Raw genomic sequence first — 19,795 nt, forward strand, 5'->3', positions numbered from 1 at the left:
TGAACAAAATAAACAGAAGATACATTTTAGTAGGATGCTTATCACATATTGTTGTATTTTGTTTTATAATGAAAGAAATAGCACTTTGACGATCTGCCATTCATTTTCATTTTGTTAAATGACAGACTGAATTATCTCCCCCCCTGCTTTACAAGTTTTCTGCTCTTATTAATAGCAGATCGGCAAAAAATAAAGACTGATTTTTTGTTTTTAATTAAACTTCTATCCAATATTTTTTCCTAATTTTTGGTAAGGATACTTATGTTTACCTAATACATCAGTCTATAAAAAAATTTTACTTGGAATGTGATTTTCGTATGTGCTCCATAAATATATAAGTGCCAAAAATATAACAATAAAATATTAAGCAATACAAAACAAATGCATTTTATTTTTTAAATATTGTAGCATTATAATTTATAGTTTCAATATCAAATGTATAAGTGATATATATTTGAACATTTTAAAATATGTAAAAATATCGAAGTATGAATAATTTGGACGATTTGGATCTTAATTACACATGGTAATCAAATGATCAACTCACTTGTCAGTATATGTATTAAAATTATTTAATTACAAAGTAAAGAAATAAATGACAAGATTTTTAAAAAATAAAAATTAAACAAATAATATCAATTACTTTTCTGGTTGTTTCTTTTTTTGTGAGGAGTTTACAATAAAAGGTCCAGTCGAATTCTGCATTCTGCTAACAGCTGCCGCCCTGAAAAAGACGGAAAAAGTTTAAACCATTATCAAACAAAAAAGAAATTTAATTAATTTACAAAACAAATTCTTAACAAATGTTTGTATTCCACTTTTCAATAAATACTAGCCTGGGTGCCCAGCGTTGTCCGGATGTTTGGAGGTGTATGTTGAGCAAAAAGTGGTAGTAGACAGGCAGGCTCGAACCGTATGGCGAAGGAGGAAAAGAATGGGAAAAAAAATGTGATGTGCTTGCTGTTGCACCCATTGCCAAGCCATAAGTGACATAGGTTTAAATTAAGGCTAGACAATCAAAAAGAGGGTATAACTTTCAAAAATATCAGCGAAAAGAGCGACTCTTCCTTGTAGAAAACTGCTCTGTTTTGGGCCAATTTTTCGATATTTGTCGTCTGAAGGGTCGAGTTTCAAAATGATATCAATCTTGTGAAAATTTGTTGCCTCTGTCAAAAGTTTTAGACATACATACATACACATTTAAACAAACAGGCGAGATTTATATAGATGGTGGCACCTTTGTCAAACCTCATGTAGTTTCATACATACATATATAACAGTTTTATAATAAAAGAAATAGCACTTTGACGATCTGCCATTCATTTTCATTTTGTTAAATGACAAACTGAATTATCTCCCCTGCTTTACAAGTTTTCCGCTCTTATTAATAGCAGATCCACAAAATATGAAGACTGATTTTTGTAGAAAAGTTTATTTTGGAAAAATGGATTTTGTTGAAGAATTCTCTTAAATTATTTACTTGTAAATATCTTTTTAGAATTTGATAAAAATTTGAACAATCCACCAATATGTTTCATCATGTGTTTATATAGCTGGGTCATTTTCGGTTTTGTAATGTCTTGTAAGATCTAATCTTATTGGGGATGGGGCCAGTTAAATCATCCACAGAAGTGTTCCTAATATGAAAGATTTATGGACAAATTATGTATATTATCAGGTTCTTCAAGAATTCTTTTATGCATAAACTTGATAGCTTTTCTCTTTATTGAAAAATTTCAGTATACAAGGGGCGTGCAATAAGTAATGCCCCTGATCCACTTCTAGTTGTCTGATCTAGCTGAAACTTTGCATGTGCAGTGATTTATATCTCTTCGGGTTATGTGGCAAATTACAGCTCAGAACTAATTGTGGTTTCTGTTTTACAGGTGTTTGAACCGAGTCAGGTGTGAAATGGAGCCTGTTGAATGTCGAGCAGTGATCCGGTTTTTGTATTTGAAAGGATGCACACCACAGGAGACTTTTGATGAAATGAAAGAAACTTATGGTGATAATGCCCCATCATATGACCTTGTAAAACGCTGGCATCGTGAATTCAAACATGGCTGGAAGTCTGTGGAAACAGCTCCCAGAACGGGTCGCCCCCTACCATTGATGAGGCATCTGTCCATCAAGTTGAGGCTGCCATTTTGGAAGATCGGCGCATTACTATTCACCAAATAGCCCAAGATGTCAAGATTAGTACAGGGTCTGTGGAAACTATCATTCATGACCATTTGCATATGCATAAGGTGTCTGCCAGATGGATTCCCAGGTTGCTCACACCATTCCAGAAGTGAGAACGCGTCGAGTGCTCGAGGATGCATTTGGAGATGTGCCAAGAAGATGAGTCAAAGTTTTTCAAAAGACTGATTACACAGGATGAAACCTATGATTTAGAGACCAAAGCCCAGTCAATGCAGTGGAAGCACTTGGACTCACCACCTCCAAAGAAGGCAAGGGTGCAGCCCTCTGCTGGCAAGGTCATGCTCACAGTCTTCTGGGACCAGGACGGAGTAGTGATGACAGATTTCCTGGCAAAGGGTACCACAATTACAGGAGCATATTATGCTTCACTTTTGAGAAAATTAAGGGAAGCTATCAAAATCAAGAGGCGGGGCAAGATCAGCAAAGGTACCTTCCTCCTGCAGGACAATGCTCCGGTTCACTACTTTCATGTCACCAGATCAGAAGCACGGGCGTGTGGTTTTGAAATTCTCCCTACTCTCCTGAACTTGCACCCTCTGATTTTCACCTCTTCCCAGCCATGAAGTTAGTTTTGAAAGGAAAGCGTTTCCCAGATGATGCAGCCTTGATTTTTGAAGTCACATCATGGTTGGAGGACCAACCTGAGGTGTTCTACAAAAACGGTCTCCAGAGCTGCATCAAACGATGAGAGAAATGCATAATTCTGGGTGGTTCCTATGTAGAGAAAGACAAATAACTGTGCCAGGTTTCATTGCTCTACTGCTATGGGAAGTGGGTCAGGGGCATTACTTATTGCACGCCCCTCGTATATCATCACTGAGCCATATATTATTGTAGATAGGTCATACATCTTGAATTGTTTTAAAAATACACTGTATTTCATCTGGGTCTGTTACAGTATATTTGGAGTTTCCTTATAGAATAGGATTAGTTATAGTTTTCTTGGGTTTGGGACTGAAATTTATTTTCCTTTTGTCTTTAGTGTTTTATGTTCAGAAATATTTGGTGTTTACTGTTTTACTTTCGTGTTACTAGTAATCATCATCGAATTAACATCAGTTTTACAATGAGTTGCTTTAGGAAATTCACTTCTAAATTAGCCTATCTCTGCCCAGGTCTTTATTTCTGTCTCTCAAATCCATTTTTATCACTTCATGTGTTTTCGTTGATCTTCGTCTGTGAACTGGACCTGCTACCTTAGCTGTCCTAAATTTACCAATCAAAGAACTTTTATTCATTCTTTCAAGGTGACTATACAAACAAGTCTACAGTTCTGCACACACCTCCCAATACTGTCCAGATTTAATCTTCATCTGAAGTTATCACATTAAAACTTGTCATTACACATCCAATTGTATCATTTTCATATGTCTCTCCATGCAACGCATGTCCTCAACCGTAACTAGCCAGGTTTTACTTCCATACATTATCACATTGCATACACATGCCTGATAAATTCTAGTAACACTCTGCTGGTTAGTAATGGCAAAACTTCCCTGAACTTACTTCCTCCACTCTTAATTCTTACAATCACTAGCACCGCCTATACCCAGTGCTCCAATAATATCACCAAGGTAACAAAATTTTGACAACCTTGACAGTTTCGTTATTCAGACATTTTGTCCACATCAGAGTTATCCATCTTCATTGGATTACACTTCCATCACAAACTAGTTATCTTTTCTCAACCTACCCGTATCTTGTATATCCAATGCTTACAATTATTAGCTTATTCATACAAGATTTCTAGGCATTTCTTTTGAATTCTTTTCTTTTCCATCTTGTCAAAACTGCAATTTTTATTATTTACAGTTTTTGCTGTTGGATTTTTATCAAAACTCAAAAAAATTTTTTGTCATGTCTTCATATCGTCTTTGCATTCTTGATTAAAACAAAGTTGTGATTTGTTGCAGGTGGATTTTTTCAAATGCTTTCTTATATTTTTGTCCACAATTTCCCTAATATTAAAGAAAAGAAAAATCTGGATGATCTATATACCCATGACAAAACGAAAATATATTTAAAAATCACAAATTGATTAGGTAGTTTTATTTTTAGAAAGAAAATCATGTTTAAGCGATTAATGGGAATAGTAGTCATAATAACAATTCAAACTTGTGAGATTTATGTTGAGTTATCTCCTTTTCTTTAGATGGTTTTCAAAATAGTTGCTCTTTGGTTACTCATAAAATTTGATTTTCTTATTTAAAAATAGAACTACTTGATTTCTGGAATATATTTTCATTTTGTTCCAAGTCTGTACATGATACAAATTTTTCTTTACTTTTGTATTTTAACATGGAGAAATTCTTAAGAATTTTTTTTTTTTGGCAATAGAGAATGTGCTTTGATGAAGAATATAATTTGATCTTTATTGGAGTTTACTTCAGAGATTAAATGATTTGAAAAATATTCTTTGTACAAATTACTCATCTCTTCTCTTTGTTACAAATCAGTCATATAAAGATTTTATATATTTTTTTAATTGTATTTTCACCCCAGATAAGGCACAGTGCCACTTTGATGTAGGGGGCTACTATCTGAGGCATAATTGCAGGGGTTCCATATAGGGAGTTGAGCAGCAAGATGTCTGTTACATTACACTTGAACTTCTGCATGTTAGTACAGTCGGGGAAACAGGAACCTAGAAGGGAATTCCAAAGTCTAGCAGCTCTGAGGGGAGAAATTATTAGCATAGAAGGCTTTTTGGCATCTGGGTATCTCTACTGTATAGGGGTGGGATTTTGCTGCTTGTCGGATTTGTCAGAGGTATTTACGTCAAGGGGATACAATTAAGAGTTGTGTCTTCAAGTCTGTGAACATCTTGTTCAAATACGAATGGGAAATGATCATTCCTACATGTATCGCAATCCAAGATAATGTTTTTTTTCTTTTAAATAAATGAAAATATTATGAATAAAATATTTCAACTATAAGCTTTTTTTTTTCAACAAGATGTAGACAATGTTTTTGTTTTTTTTATTCTTCATTGTCGAGATATGAGATCTCGACGTTTTCTCAATATTACATTTAAAAAGACCAGTGTTTGAACGTACATGTTAAAGTCAATAGATAAGCATGTACTAATTTCTGAGTGTAGATATGTAGGAGTTTTATTGTTAAACAGAAAAAAGATTTTTTTGCTTAGTTTTTGTTGTTTGGCAACCTTTTTGTTACTTGCTATTATGCTATGACTATTAAAGTCTTCCATTATGACATAAGTCTTTGAAAATCATTGTGTTAGATTCATAAATTCTGTTATATTATAGTTCAAGTGAATGTATATTGAATATAGAGTAACTGTTTTTAATTATTGCTAACATCAAAATGTCCATAACGTTGTGTCCACATTTAATTATTTTTGTGGGATTTTATGAATTAATATTAAGATCCCGCTTACAACTTCATTATATATATATATACATACACACACACATACACTATAATAATTAAATACCTACAGACACTAGTGTTTCATCCTTTCGTGAATCTTCAGTGCAGGATGTCACGATTAACACCAGTCGATAGATTCGACCCTGCAACACAAACCATCTCTGGTTTGATTAGCAAAGACCGTATCCAATTGGCTACCATTAAATCGTGTGAAACAACATTGAAATTAAATATTTTATTTTTTAAATGTTTTTTTTTTTTTTTTACGTCAGTCAGAGTGATCTAGTCATTATATGATGATCTATGCATAAGAGCTAAATTGACCGACTTAATTCAACTGAAAGTGCTCAACGACAAGAAACGAGTTTAAGGGGCTGACATAATTATTTACTATAATAATTAAATACCTACAGACACTAGTGTTTCATCCTTTCGGGAATCTTCAGTGCAGGGTGTCACGATTAGCACCATATATATATATATATATATATATATATAAAAAAAATGTGACATTTTTTTCACGTTTATTTCCTTTAAATTTCTTGCAGACAAATGATAGCAGGGTGCATGTTTATGATTAGTAATATCAATTGTGTCAGATTAGATTTGATGCTATGAATATTCCATTGAAGAACATTCTTGAGCATTATTTTATATTTGATTATAAATAGTGATGAGATGATTCCAATATTTTTACCTCCCAATTCCAATAAAATTATAGATTCAGATGATAACATCGTTTACAGTAGAATTTCATTTTTTTTCTTTAGGGATTGTGGCAAAAAGTCAACTACTTTTAAATATAAATTTCTTTATAATTTAACAAACTTCTTTATATATTATATCTAAGACTTTGATAAAGTCATTTTCACCATACTTTATTATTATGATAATGCATAGATTTTAGTTTTACTGGGAGTTAAAAACCTATAAGTATTTATCCTTTTATCATTAGTACCAGCAAAGTAAAACAGAATTAAAAAAAATCATTTCTGGAATCAGAAATTAGGCTAAAATTTGTCTGATACTGATTAATCATCCCAACATTAAATTATTAATCATCATATTTTTTTTTTTTTTTTTTTTTTTTTACATAGGCATCACCACATTATCAAGGCCAAGAGGCCACTCGAGGATAAGGGTTAAAGAGTGTACAGTAGAAATTGGACATTATAGTAATCATTAGTAATGAAAATTTGGTAAATTTGATAACTTATATGGAACGGCTCATCAAGAACTTATTTACGTTAGACTTGAAGACAACCATATTGTAGTCAGCCGGAAATCAGGAAAACGGAAGACAATTCCACAGGCGTGCAGTTCTAAGAAAAAAGCTTTGTTCATGGAATCTACGTTTAGGTTTAGGCACAGATAAAGAGTGGGGGGAATTATTGATAGTGTTTACAGCTAGACGAGTGTTTCTTGTGAAAGTTTTGCGAGGGGGGACCATAGATTGAAGCTCAGTCGAACACTTTCCATGAAAATAACGATACATCAGAGACAAACTCGCAACATCTCTTCTGTGAGATAAAGGTTGCAAGGAAGAGAAAAGGACATCTCCTACGAGGCTACGAAGTCTATTTTGAACTCTATCAAGGCAGGCCAAGTCCTTTCTAGCAGCTCCTGCCCAGATGTGGCAACAGTATTCCATCCTTGGACGTACCTGGCTCTTATATAGATAGAGAATAGCATCAGCAGTGAGATATCTACTGGATCGATAGAAAGATCCCACCATTTTTCCAGCGGCCTTGGCAACAGATTTGATGTACATGTTCCATTTAAGATCAGGAGTAATGGTCAAGCCAAGAAGTTTGTCAAAACTTGAGGCCTCCTGAAGACGAGAGCCATTCATTTGAATTGATGTCAGATGTGGATCAGAATGTTGATGATATAAAGAGAGAAGCTTGGTTTTAGATGCATTAAAAGTAACCAGCCATTCTTTACCCCATTGTACTACGTGCTCAAGATCAGAGGAGAGAGAATTGGAGAGAACTTGGTCATTTACTGTCTTAGATGTGCTACCATAAATGGTAGTGTCATCAGCATAGATGTCTACAAATGATGTAAGGATGTGATTTGAAAGATCATTAATGTAGATCAGGAAAAGAGTTGGGCCCAGGATGGACCCCTGAGGGACACCGGCATTAATACTGTGGGCTTCTGATTTTTGCCCCTCAACTACTACTCTTATGAACCTATCAGAAAGAAATGCTTTAATAATTGAGAAGACATTTCCAGCAATACCATAGCTAGAGATCTTATGAAGTAAACCTTTATGCCATACCCTATCAAAGGCCTTAGATATGTCAAGAGCAATTGCCCTAGAAAGGTTGCCTCCGTCGAGAGATTTGCTAATCCTATGAGATATAACTGTAAGCACATCTGCTGTAGATCTAGCAGAACGGAAACCATATTGCGTGTTACTAAGAAGGTTATTTTTGCTAAGATGGTTGATTACTTCTCTATTTAACACAAATTCAAGCAACTTACTCATGACGCACAGGAGACTTATTGGCCTGTACTGAGAGGGGGATGAGCGATCACCTGAATTCTTAAATACAGGGCATACTGATGAAATTTTCCAGGGAGATGGGAAACTATTCTCCTTAAGACAACGTTTAAACAGTTTTGTAAGTATGGGCGCTAGTTCAGGTTGAAGTTTTTTTGAGTACTATAATTGGAATACTGTCAGGGCCAGTTGCTTTACTGGAATCAAGGTTTTTGATTAGCTTGGCAACATCACGTACAGATATACGTATATCACATAGCGTGTTTTCTGATACAGGAGGAAATATTGGGGGTTGGCAGCCTTGATCGCAAAGGGTAGAATTAGCTGCAAAGTTCTTGACAAAGAGTTTGGCTTTGTCTGATGCTGACGAGATTACCTCAGGTCCATTGATAATAGTTGGGATAGAGCACACGCTTCTGTTCAGGATTCTGTTTGCTATTTGCCAAAACTGGTGGGAACCAAGCCGCTGCTCAGCTACTTTGGACTTAACAGATTGAGCATACAACTCTCTTGCATTCTTTATTACTTTCTTACAATGGTTGCTGGCAGTCCTGAAAGCGGCTTTAGTTTTCATACATCTATTACGTTGGAAACAGTGGAAAAAGTGATTTCTGTGCGCAATGGCAGCAGCACATTCTGGAGAGAACCATGGCTGGCTGTTAGGTTTTTGCTGAAACTTTTTCGAGGGTATGAAACGGTCAATACCTACAATTAACCATTCCGTCAGGTCTGATACTATAGAGGACACATCCTTTTTAAACATGGAATGCAGAGGTAGATCAGATATAAATGTACGGAAGCTATCCCAGTCAGCCTTAGTGTATCGATATACTGTACGATGGAGAGGTACGTCTGGGGACTTATTACATTTCATTTTTATCTTAATTGATACAACAGAGTGGTCGGAAGAGCCAAGAGGCGACAGAACAGAAACTGAACATAGTTCAGGGCAAGTTGTGAGAAAAAGGTCTAGTAGGCTCGCATACTGGCCATCATTGTCGGGCACACGGGTGGGTTCCTGAACAATCTGAGTGAGGTCATAGGCAATGGAGAAATCATGACAGAACCTTCCCTCATCATCGGTCTTGTTAGAGTGGGTCAACCATTCGACGTTGTGAACATTGAAGTCACCACATACGTGAATGTTAGCTTTTTTTTTTTTTTTTTTTTTTTTTACAAGGGTGTCACCACTTATCAAGGCCCAGAGGCCACTCGAGGATAAGGGTTAATAGGTATACATTAGTCATTGTGATTTTAGCATAGTAAACAGTGGGAATTTTGTAACTTGGATTACTTAGGGGGACGATTCAATTAGAACTTGTTCACATTGGACTTTTTCTTTTTTTTTTTTTTTTCATAGGTATCAACTCATTATCTAGGCCAAGAGGCCACTCAAGGACAAGGGTTAAAGAGTGTACAGTAGAAATTGGACAATATAATAATCATTAGTAATGAAAATTTATTAAATTTGATAACTCATATGGAACAGCTCATCAAGAACTTATTTACGTTAGACTTGAAGACAACCATATTGTAGTCAGCCGGAAAGCAGGAAAACGGAAGACAATTCCACAGGCGTGCAGTTCTAAGAAAAAAGCTTTGTTCATGGAATCTACGTTTAGGTTTAGGCACAGATAAAGAGTGGGGGGAATTATTGATAGTGTTTACAGCTAGACGAGTGTTTCTTGTGAAAGTTTTGCGAGGGGGGACCATAGATTGAAGCTCAGTCGAACACTTTCCATGAAAATAACGATACATCAGAGACAAACTCGCAACATCTCTTCTGTGAGATAGAGGTTGCAAGGAAGAGAAAAGGACATCTCCTACGAGGCTACGAAGTCTATTTTGAACTCTATCAAGGCAGGACAAGTCCTTTCTAGCAGCTCCTGCCCAGATGTGGATAAGCAAATAAGACTTGGTCAATTTTCTTAGATATGCTTTGAAAGATAGTAACTCCGCTGTTATGGGGGCGATAGAGAGTAAATATAAATGCCGTAGTGCGAGCTAAAGCAACCCGGAAGCACATATAGGGTAAGTTAGGATCTTCCCGGGAGATGATGGGGTCATTTCAGGTGGGTTTTTTTATATACATTTTTCTATCCTTTCAATTTTTCTTTTTTTTAGAATCTTCAGGGTTTTTGATTGGCTTTCATTTTAAGTCATACATTTTATTTGAATCTCAGTACATCAAATCTATTTTGGTTGGTTGATTTTTAACAGCATATTAATTCTGTTAAGTCATTTAATGCAATAAAGGGTTATTTATCATAGATTCTTATGGGTAGGTTATTTATAGTATTGAATTTTTTTTTTCACATATAATGATAGGTATATTGAGGAGGGGGTAAATAGATTGTGTTTTTCAAATTTTGTTGGCAATTCTTGTGACTTTCAGAAAATTTAACATATTTATACAAATAACAATTATAGGAATACCAAACTAATTAGGCTTAAAAATAAGTTTTAATTTTTGCTTTACAGCTCAACTAATTCCATTTCTGGTTCCATTTTTATGATATTTACCATTTATTTATTTTTTTTTAAATTTTTTTTATACAACATTTTTTTGGTTTCTTTATTTTTTCTCAAAATATTAAAAAACTGTCACAATCCCAGTTATTTCAAACAGTAAGTTCATATTTACAGATTTTTATTTGATTATTTTCTAAAAACAAAATATACAAAAACTACCCCCCCCCAAAAAAAACAACCCTACAAACCTTTGTTTATTGTCTATTTTTGTTCATAAGTCAAATCGCTTTAACACCTAATTTCCTGCATTGCAACAGCCTTCTTATACTTGCATATTTATTTACCAGCAATGCTTCAAGCAAACTACCGTCCCTATTTGTATATAGATGATTATTTCCTCAATCAAACAACAGCACAGCTCACAAAAACCATAAGTGCTACAGACCAGAAGTCATGGCTTACATGGGCTGTGATGTTTGATCGTGGAAATAATTATATATCATCTTACATTCAAAAATCTAAAACATGAATATATTGGCTTACATGAACTTTGTTAAACAGATTCTTCATATTGCCTATTTGATAGTATTCTTTCTGGTTTGTTGGAGATCTTTACATACAAAGAGTATGTGTGCAACAGTGAAGGGTAACTGGCATGATATACATGTTGGAAGTATCTTCTCAGGAGATACAAGTTAAGTGAGTATGATTGATTCATGTTCTTGCTAATGCCATCTTCTTCCTCGGCATAATGGAATGTAGTTTATTTCTGGGAAAATGCCACATGTCTTATAATTTAGTTGATATGTAGTTTCTGATTTTTGTTTTGAAGTTTTGGTGTAAGATTTCGAATTATGTTAAAAATATTTTACTAAATGATTAAATTTTTTTTTCCTGAGACTTTTGGTATAGTACACCTTTTTTTCAAAGAAGACTTTTTCTTTGAAAAAAAAAAAAGTAAATAAATAAATAAAAGTGTATCACACCCAAAGTCTCCAAACATTTTAATCATTTAATAAAATATTTTTAACATTATTTGTTTTTCTAAAATTTCAATTTAACCTTACCAAATAATATTTTCCAAGATGTGACCAAACTCCTATTTTTTTTTTTTTTTTTTTTTTTTTTTTTTTTTTTTGAGATCGTGTCTATAATTTTCCTGGAGCTTTTGTGCATACTTCAAAATTAACATATTTTTGTCCTTATTGCCATGTAGGGCATAGTGCAGCATAAGCTAGATGATCCTGTCCACAATTTGCACAAATAAGAATTTTGAAACATTCATTTTGATTAGTTTGGTGGGTTTTCACTGCATCTTCTACATGTGTATTCTCATAGCACACATCTTCATGAGGTCTCAACATTTGACATTTCTAACATTGAAACTTTTTATGGATATTTTTATATCTGTGACCTCCTGATTCTTTTGGTACATTTTTGAAAATCTTTTCCAAGCTGAATTAAAGCAATTCCCTTTTGGTATATACACCTATGTTCAAGTTTTAAAGCGAGTAACTCTGTATATTAGTTTTATAGAATTTTGTCATTTTTATTGAAGTGCTTCTACCTCCACCAATAGAGTCCCATGTTTTAGTTTCTTTACATATTTTGGGAATGATAATGGTCGACACCAATTTTTGCATTAAAGGTTGACATCAAGAAATGTCTCCCTCTAACTCTTCTAAATCTCGTGAAGTAATCAGATTATTTTTTTGCAATCTGTTTCTGGTCTTAAATCAACAGGTGTTTTTCCCCCCCAAAAAAGTTTTTAATACTGTTATTATTGCACTGCGCCACCTATCATAGATTTCAAAATTAGGACATTGCCAAAGGGAAACCTTTTTATTTTGCTATGACAGGAACATTTAGATGGTATATTTGTTTTGAGAGGAACTTATACTTTTTTAGTGTTATGCCTTTAAAGTGTTGAAAAGAAATAAGACAACAAGGAGGTAGAGTTAACAAGAATATGTATTTACACAAAGTACAGAAATAATGAGTTGTCAGAAACCGCTTTTGGCCCGGTCATAACAACTGTTTGTTACAAGCATTATCACTATTAATGTCGAGAAGAGTCCATGTAGCAGTACAATAGGTTAAATCACCATAATTCAGTTTCATCAGTTTAAATATTTCAGAATGGCTGCAGATAAATCAGCAGTGTTGAATCCTCTGACCCTTAGTCATTTATTAGTGGAGGAGGGGAGCATGAGGAAGATGTGTGATGTAAATTTGGTGTGAGGTTTATACAGATTGACATGACCAGTCAATTGATCGAATTGAGCCTCTTTGACCACATGTTTAGTCCAACTTAGGGCTAAATTGGAGTATTGCAAGTCAGGTAACCACTTTTGCAACTGGAAACAAACTGCTCAGCCACCAGGATTCCATCCTCTGGCAGGCATCACCGGCCACCCACCATTCATATAAAATAGGTGATCCCATTGGAAAGATGATTTTACTCCTCTGCAAACTTGATACATCTTAAAGGAGCAGACACTGGGCCACACAACTTGCCACCTTTCTGTTATCAGGCTTTTTTATCCTAAAATAAAAATAAAAAAGCATTCCTTTTTTTTTCTTGTTTCATAACTTAAATTATATATCTTTCTATAATGTATTTGCATATGGTGGGGCACTTTTCGGAAACCCAGAACTGATATGGGTTGTTGAAACTTTTGACAAAAGCAACATAATTTATTTGTAATCAGAAGGGGGAAGATGTACAGTTGTTAAAATATGAAAACTAAATTCATCATTTAAGCGAGTAATTCTACAGAATGTTGTGGGAAGGAGAATCGATGGAATAACTTCGGGATTATGTTCTGAATGCACACTTTGTGTGGGGGTTGTTTTTGTAATCATATCAAAATTTTAATATTTGGCATTTTTTTTTACATTTTGCTAGTCAGAATTCTTTCTAGAAAGACATTGAGTACTTACGGAGGGACACGTGGAGGTTGCCAACACCCTAAGTGAAAGTGATTTTGTGGAACGAACTAAATTTAAACTTGGAACATCCAAATCGTCAGTCTGCATCATTAATCACTTAATCAGCTTTTGTAATAGCAGTCCATTTCTAGTCAAATTTCCTTTGTGACCCATTTCTTCCTCTGCATAATCTTTGGTATGTGCTGATTATCAGCATTGGCATATTGTAAACAAGGATCAACATTTACAGAATGCTGACTTGATCCCACTCTCTTGACTATCAAAGGAACTCCTACTGATCATGATGCTCACATATTTCTTCCAAGTCCCACAGATTTTATATTTGTTTATCATTTTTTTTACGGTTATGTTGGCATAAATGTGGAAGCATGAGGCCCAGGCTTATTTCATCTGTAACCTTGATACAAGAAGAGAATTTATATATCCGATATGTAGAAATGACAGTCCATTGTCATACATTGCACGTGTTAGATATTCATAGTAAAGAATGTTGATTAGGGTTTGCTTTAATGACTGAACCATGCACTTCCAGACCTATATACACATATACAACATAATCCCAAAGTTATGCCATCAATATTCCAAACATCCAGTATATCAGGAAAATGTTTTAATAAATATGCTTTAATGGATTGAATAATGCATTTATAACACTAAAAAAAAAACAAAAAAAAAAACTATAAACATAGTCTGTGACATAAACACATATCAGATCAGAAGCTTAATTTGAGTGATGATCTACTTCTGACAATGAACATGCATATTGATGATGATGTGACAGTGATGTAGATTGATGAGAATAATGAGTGAATCTGGATTTGAGAGAAATGAATAGTTGTATCAAATCATGGCTCATCATCTGATGACAGTTTGACATAAATTAGGCAAAATTCTATTTGGCGAGCAATCATGTCACGTTACCAATTCAGATTCTGATTGGAAGATCTAATTAGATATTAATTAGAGATGAAAAGTGGTTGAAAAAAAAAAAAAAAAAAAAAAAAAAACTCAGCTTTGTGTAAACGGAGAGTTAGAAGATACAGATGTTGTTCAAACTATGCAAAACGTTTAATATTTTTTTTTTATAACAACTGTCAAAATGTACCTCTGTTCAGTCTTGCTATCGAGATAACTTTTGTTGAACATCTGGGCAACAACCACTAATCTTTCTTTGAACAGAATACTAAAAAGAATTTCTAGTCTAATACATCCTACACTGACTGCTAATATTTAGCCCGTTACATCGCTAGTGTTGCATCCCAATCATTTTTTTTTTACAAGTACTTTCATGGAATGTTCTTCAATAAACTTACTGCACTTTTTACTCCATGAACTGAATGCTCCCAACCCACCTTACTGGCAGTAAAATCCCACCACTTCACTTGCAGATTTTCTATTCTGATAGGTTCTTTTCTCAATATGTTTGTCTTTAAAATTTCCTATCAGCTCCCCGTAACCATACCAACACATTGAAATTTAAATATAGCATGAACAAACATCTTGCTGCTAAACTACACACTCAGGTTGTCCTATAAATCTGACCCCTATCACAGTAATTTCTTTCAGCTAACTGTTTTTCTCCTATCTATAGCTTTGGTCTAAAAAAAAAAAAAAAAAAAAAAAAAAAAAAAAAAAAAAGACCAAATGACCAATAGGCATCTCCTGTATTTGCAATAATCATCTTTCGTTCTTGTTAGCTTCTTACAGTGGTTTACAGTATATATATATATAACAGAACATTCGGGAAGTAAATTGTAAAAAGGCTTACCCGGCTTTTGACATGGACTGACCAGCTTCCTGGGAGCTAAGGCATGCATGGTCCTGCTCGTGCCTGTGCTTCAGACAATAATTCTTCTGACAACGATCACAGTTCACAGGAATTAACTAAAAAGAGAGAATAACATTTCATTCTGAATATTAATATTTTATATCAGAAAAATAACCACTTTGAGGACTTTTAAGTTATTTAATGCCAAAAGGTAATATATATTGTATATGATTAATTGAACACAAAATGCTAGTTTTTTTTTTTTTACCTATACCTGTAGGGGGGGGGGGATATTATGGGTTCATACCTTTCCCAATAGTATTAGTACATACACAATGCACATCCTATCAAATACACAATACAAATTATTCTTTTACCAAAGACATTCTCTATATTTGCTGAAAATCACTTTTCCCTGGTCTAGGATTAAGATGCTTTGATATTTTACATATCCTCATAATTAATCAGATCAACCGTCTCCAAATTTCACTCTGTAGTTTTATTCAATCACTTACTTCCAAATTTTCCTTGGCGAGTCAATATTTCTGCAATTCAAGACATCCAGGCTCCTGCAACAGTTTATCCAAGAATACGAGTGTTCGACATGACTGTATCAGCATAACAAATTCACAATTAGGATAGTTTCTATGCTGCGCAATGTAGTTTTTGCAAATCCATATTACATAATAAAATCAAGTGAATTGCATAGAATTGGGATTGATCATTTGTCAGTATCACATGGAATGTGAGGACTATAGAATAAAATAAGGAAAGTAAAAGTTACGAACCTGTCAAAAGTAAACCCAAAATCCACTTTCTATTCTCATCATTCTAATATGAAGAACTTTAAAAGACGCTTATTTAACTAAATAAATAAATTTTAAAAAATCAGAAGTAATCAAAAACCAACCTCCTTCTGTTTGCATCCTTTCACAGAACATTTATTTGTATAAATCTGGAAAAATAAAAATAAAGAAATCTCAGAACATTTAAAATTTTTTAGCAAGATCAATCAATTGTTCTAAATCTACAATTTCAAAAAGAAAATAATCAAGTTTAGTTTTCCAATTTAAGCATTAAAAAAAAATAAAATTCATGACTTACATAATCATTATGAAAGAAAACCCAAGACATACACATTAAAATTTATTAGAACAGCAAAATAAACTTTACTAATTGCAATTAAGAAATTGTATAAGGCAAAAAATATCCTAAACTCAAGCAATTAGGACTAGTTTTTTAAAAACTAGCTAACAATTTCCCAGTGAAGTAAAACTATTAAATCAGATTATTTTGTTAAAGTGAAAACTCTCATTAAGTAAAAAAAAAAAAAAGTTTCATCCTTTACTACTAGAGCTATAAAATTCTTGAGACAGATCATGTACAAGAATGTTACAATAAGATTATGAGGTGTTACAAAATTGATTTTTTTATCACCATTAAATCATAAGATTTTAAATTTAAGCACTTTTTAAAAATATTTTTAGACAAAACTCTTGAGAATTTTGTATTATCAATAATCTGCAGATGCTCACAATTATAGTGGCCTTGTATCAGGAAAAGTTTACAAATGAAACTCATCTATCAATAAGCAGGTTTCTAGAGTTAAAACAATTATCTAGCAAAGACCATGCTATCTTATACAAACAGTAGTTCCCCACTCCCCTCAAAATATTTATCAGCATTTAATATGCTGATAAGTGTTTTCAAAATTTGGAAAAATATTCAAGTTGTATAATTTGGACTAATCGAAGTACTATTCCCATCTTGAGTGTTATTTTTACATTTTAAAACATCTAACCTTCAACTTTCTTTGAATATATCTTGTCAAATTTGAGAATCTTTCTGTTGAACTCAGAATAACAAGCCGAGTCATCCAAATAATACAAAGTATAAATCATCATCTAAAAAAAAAAAAAAATCTTTCTATCATTTTATTAAAGTATTTATAAATGACCAAAACATAACTGAATCAGATTGAGATGCAACATTTTCATAATGATTGACTTGAACTATTCAAAAGTGTACACCAGAAAAAAAAAAGAAAAAAGAAGAGAAAAAAAATGGAAATGATTTAATTTTCTGAAATCAATTATACTCTTTAAAACTTATTTCCTTAATTAAATGTAAAATATTTAAATTACAATTGATTGGAAAGTTTTGGGACATGCAATAAAAATTGATACAACAATTTGTTAGATATTCAGACATGAAAACAGTGGTTGAAGGAAGATTGATGGCCACACATTGAAGCAAATTTGTTGATACAATTAAGTATCACTTAATATAAGAAATGACTGAAGAATATATTTTTTTAATGAAATATTGATAGCAAAAGTAAAAATTCCTGCATATTAAAAAACAAAATAAAGAAAAATCTGTATGATGTATGTACTCATGATGGAAAGAAAATATAATACACCAATAAATTGATCAAGTAGTTTTATTTAAGAAAATCAAATTTTATGATCAAGTGAACAGCAACAATATCGCAACACTATCTTGAAAACAAGCTAAAGAAAGGAAGTAATTTTAACCAATTCAAACTTGCAAGATTTTAGAAAGCCTTTTTAAACATGGGGGCATCGAACAAAACTGAAATCTATTTAGAAATGATTTTCTTTATAAAAATAATAATGATCCATTTTCATGATTTTGGAGTAGAATATTTTTGTTCCTCACAGATACATAATACAAATTTTTTTTATGTTTTTTTTTTAATATAACATTTTTACACAATCTTTTTATACTGAATAACTACAGAGAGAAACAAACTGCAAGTGTATCGAGGGGAGGGGGGAGTCAATAAGAATTTATCTGCATTTAACCCTTTTCCAAGTTAATTCTTTCTGAAAAGAAATTAAAGCTTACCTTTCTTCGTTGCCTTGCTGGATCTGATTGGCAGTCATTGTCTATATGACTACCAATAACAATATCTGGGGATTCTCCCTTTTTTAATGGAAATGATGTATTGCAAAGAGGGCACATGGGAACCTGATTATCCTGAAAAATAATAAAATTGAAAATCTATAGTAACAAAAAAGAATATGTAATAAAAACAATAAAAAAAAATTTATTTGAAAATAAACACATATTTACCTTTTTGTATGAATCTGGGCAATTGTGAGTTGCATAATGAATATGATCCCGGCTGTAAGATGTAAGCAAAAATTTTTAATTTTAATTTTTTAGTTTATAATAAAATAGGATTTTTACCCAGAATTTATAGTTTATAATAAAATAGGATTTTTACCCAGAATTTCCCCTACATTAAAAACAAAAATAAAGTAAAATCCTTGATGTATATACCCATGAGGAAATAAAATATATTCCAAAAATTACATAAATTGATCAGATTTTTTCTATTTTTGTAAAAGTAACATAATAATTAATATTTAAACGATTAATGGAAATAGTAGACATTACATAAATCCCGCAGGTTGGAGTTATATTTAGTTATCTCCCTTGTTTTTAAAACAGCAGATGATTGCCGGCTACTCAGAAAACTGATTTTATTTGAAATAATTGATCAATTTATGCAAGTTTAGGAATATATTTTCATTTCATCATGAGTACCTATATTATACAAGCTTTTTCAGTTTTAATATAAGGGGAGTTCACCACTTCACTTTTCACACTAAGAAGGCATGTTACATGATAAGGGCTGTCCCCTTTTCATGTAAGTATAAAAATGGAGAATTTAGTTTAAAATAAAAATGAAATGGCATAGGCGAAATTCGAACCTCGTAATCAAGTTTAGAAATAGATTACGTGTGAGAATTTAAAAATGTAAAACAAACATTTGTTTAGAAATAGATAAATATTTCAAGGAAAGAATGTTAACTATTAAGATTGTGATGAAATTTTAAATTGAAAGAATGCAGCTTATAAGATAATGTTTTTAACATATTGAAATAGGTTACCGAGAAATAGGAAAAGTTTTGGACACGTATGTCCATGACACGTGAAAGAAGGCACATGTTTTAACATGTGTATGACGTCACGGAAAATAGAAAGTTCTAGGAATAGAGAAAAACTTTAGTTAGAGTTAGACAGTCAGTGAGAAAACTGAGGGGGAGTCAGACGTCTGGAAGCGAGACGTCACTTCAAGGAAAAAATGTGAGACTTTGAATTCTTGGTGATGGAACACGGCCGTGTGAAGAATAAACCATTATGTGTTTTGTAAAGAAGAATAAACCATTATGTGTTTTGTAAAGAATATGTTTTGTCTTGTGATTCTTAGAAAGGTAAAGTCCAATTGTATTATATATTTGTGTTTTATGTATTTACATACACGTCTCAACATCATCATGTCTACACAATGTCTTCACGCAAAGAGCTTCTCCTTCTAATCTACACAAGCAAGGAATGAACATTTTAATATATAAGAATCTCTCCTCACATGAACAATCCCTCTCTAGAACTCTTACAACTTCTCTCTCTCTCTGAGTCTTACAACATCCCTCACTGTAATAAGACTCTTTCTAAGCATCTCT

The 19,795-nt window shown here is 32.9% G+C and overlaps 1 protein-coding gene across 8 annotated transcripts in view; it reads right to left on the reverse strand.

Moving 5' to 3' along the window:
- Positions 1-19,795, reverse strand: part of LOC145255901 (AN1-type zinc finger protein 2A-like) — a 99,690-nt gene that overhangs the window by 14,269 nt on the left and 65,626 nt on the right. For all 8 annotated transcript variants that reach the window (XR_013863920.1, XR_013863919.1, XM_080114638.1 and 5 more), the window contains 5 exons: positions 18,399-18,450; positions 18,171-18,302; positions 16,210-16,254; positions 15,300-15,415; positions 644-724 (listed from right to left, as the gene is read on the reverse strand). Coding sequence is in view for 6 of the 8 variants with exons in the window: in XM_080114638.1 (XP_079970764.1) it covers positions 644-724; positions 15,300-15,415; positions 16,210-16,254; positions 18,171-18,302; positions 18,399-18,450 (426 nt within the window). In the remaining 2 variants the exon portion in view is untranslated. The remainder of the gene's footprint in view (positions 1-643; positions 725-15,299; positions 15,416-16,209; positions 16,255-18,170; positions 18,303-18,398; positions 18,451-19,795) is intronic.

The sequence above is a fragment of the Euprymna scolopes genome, chromosome 3 (genome assembly GCF_053919585.1).
Source record: "Euprymna scolopes isolate OS-2025 chromosome 3, ASM5391958v1, whole genome shotgun sequence".
NCBI lineage: Eukaryota > Metazoa > Mollusca > Cephalopoda > Sepiida > Sepiolidae > Euprymna > Euprymna scolopes.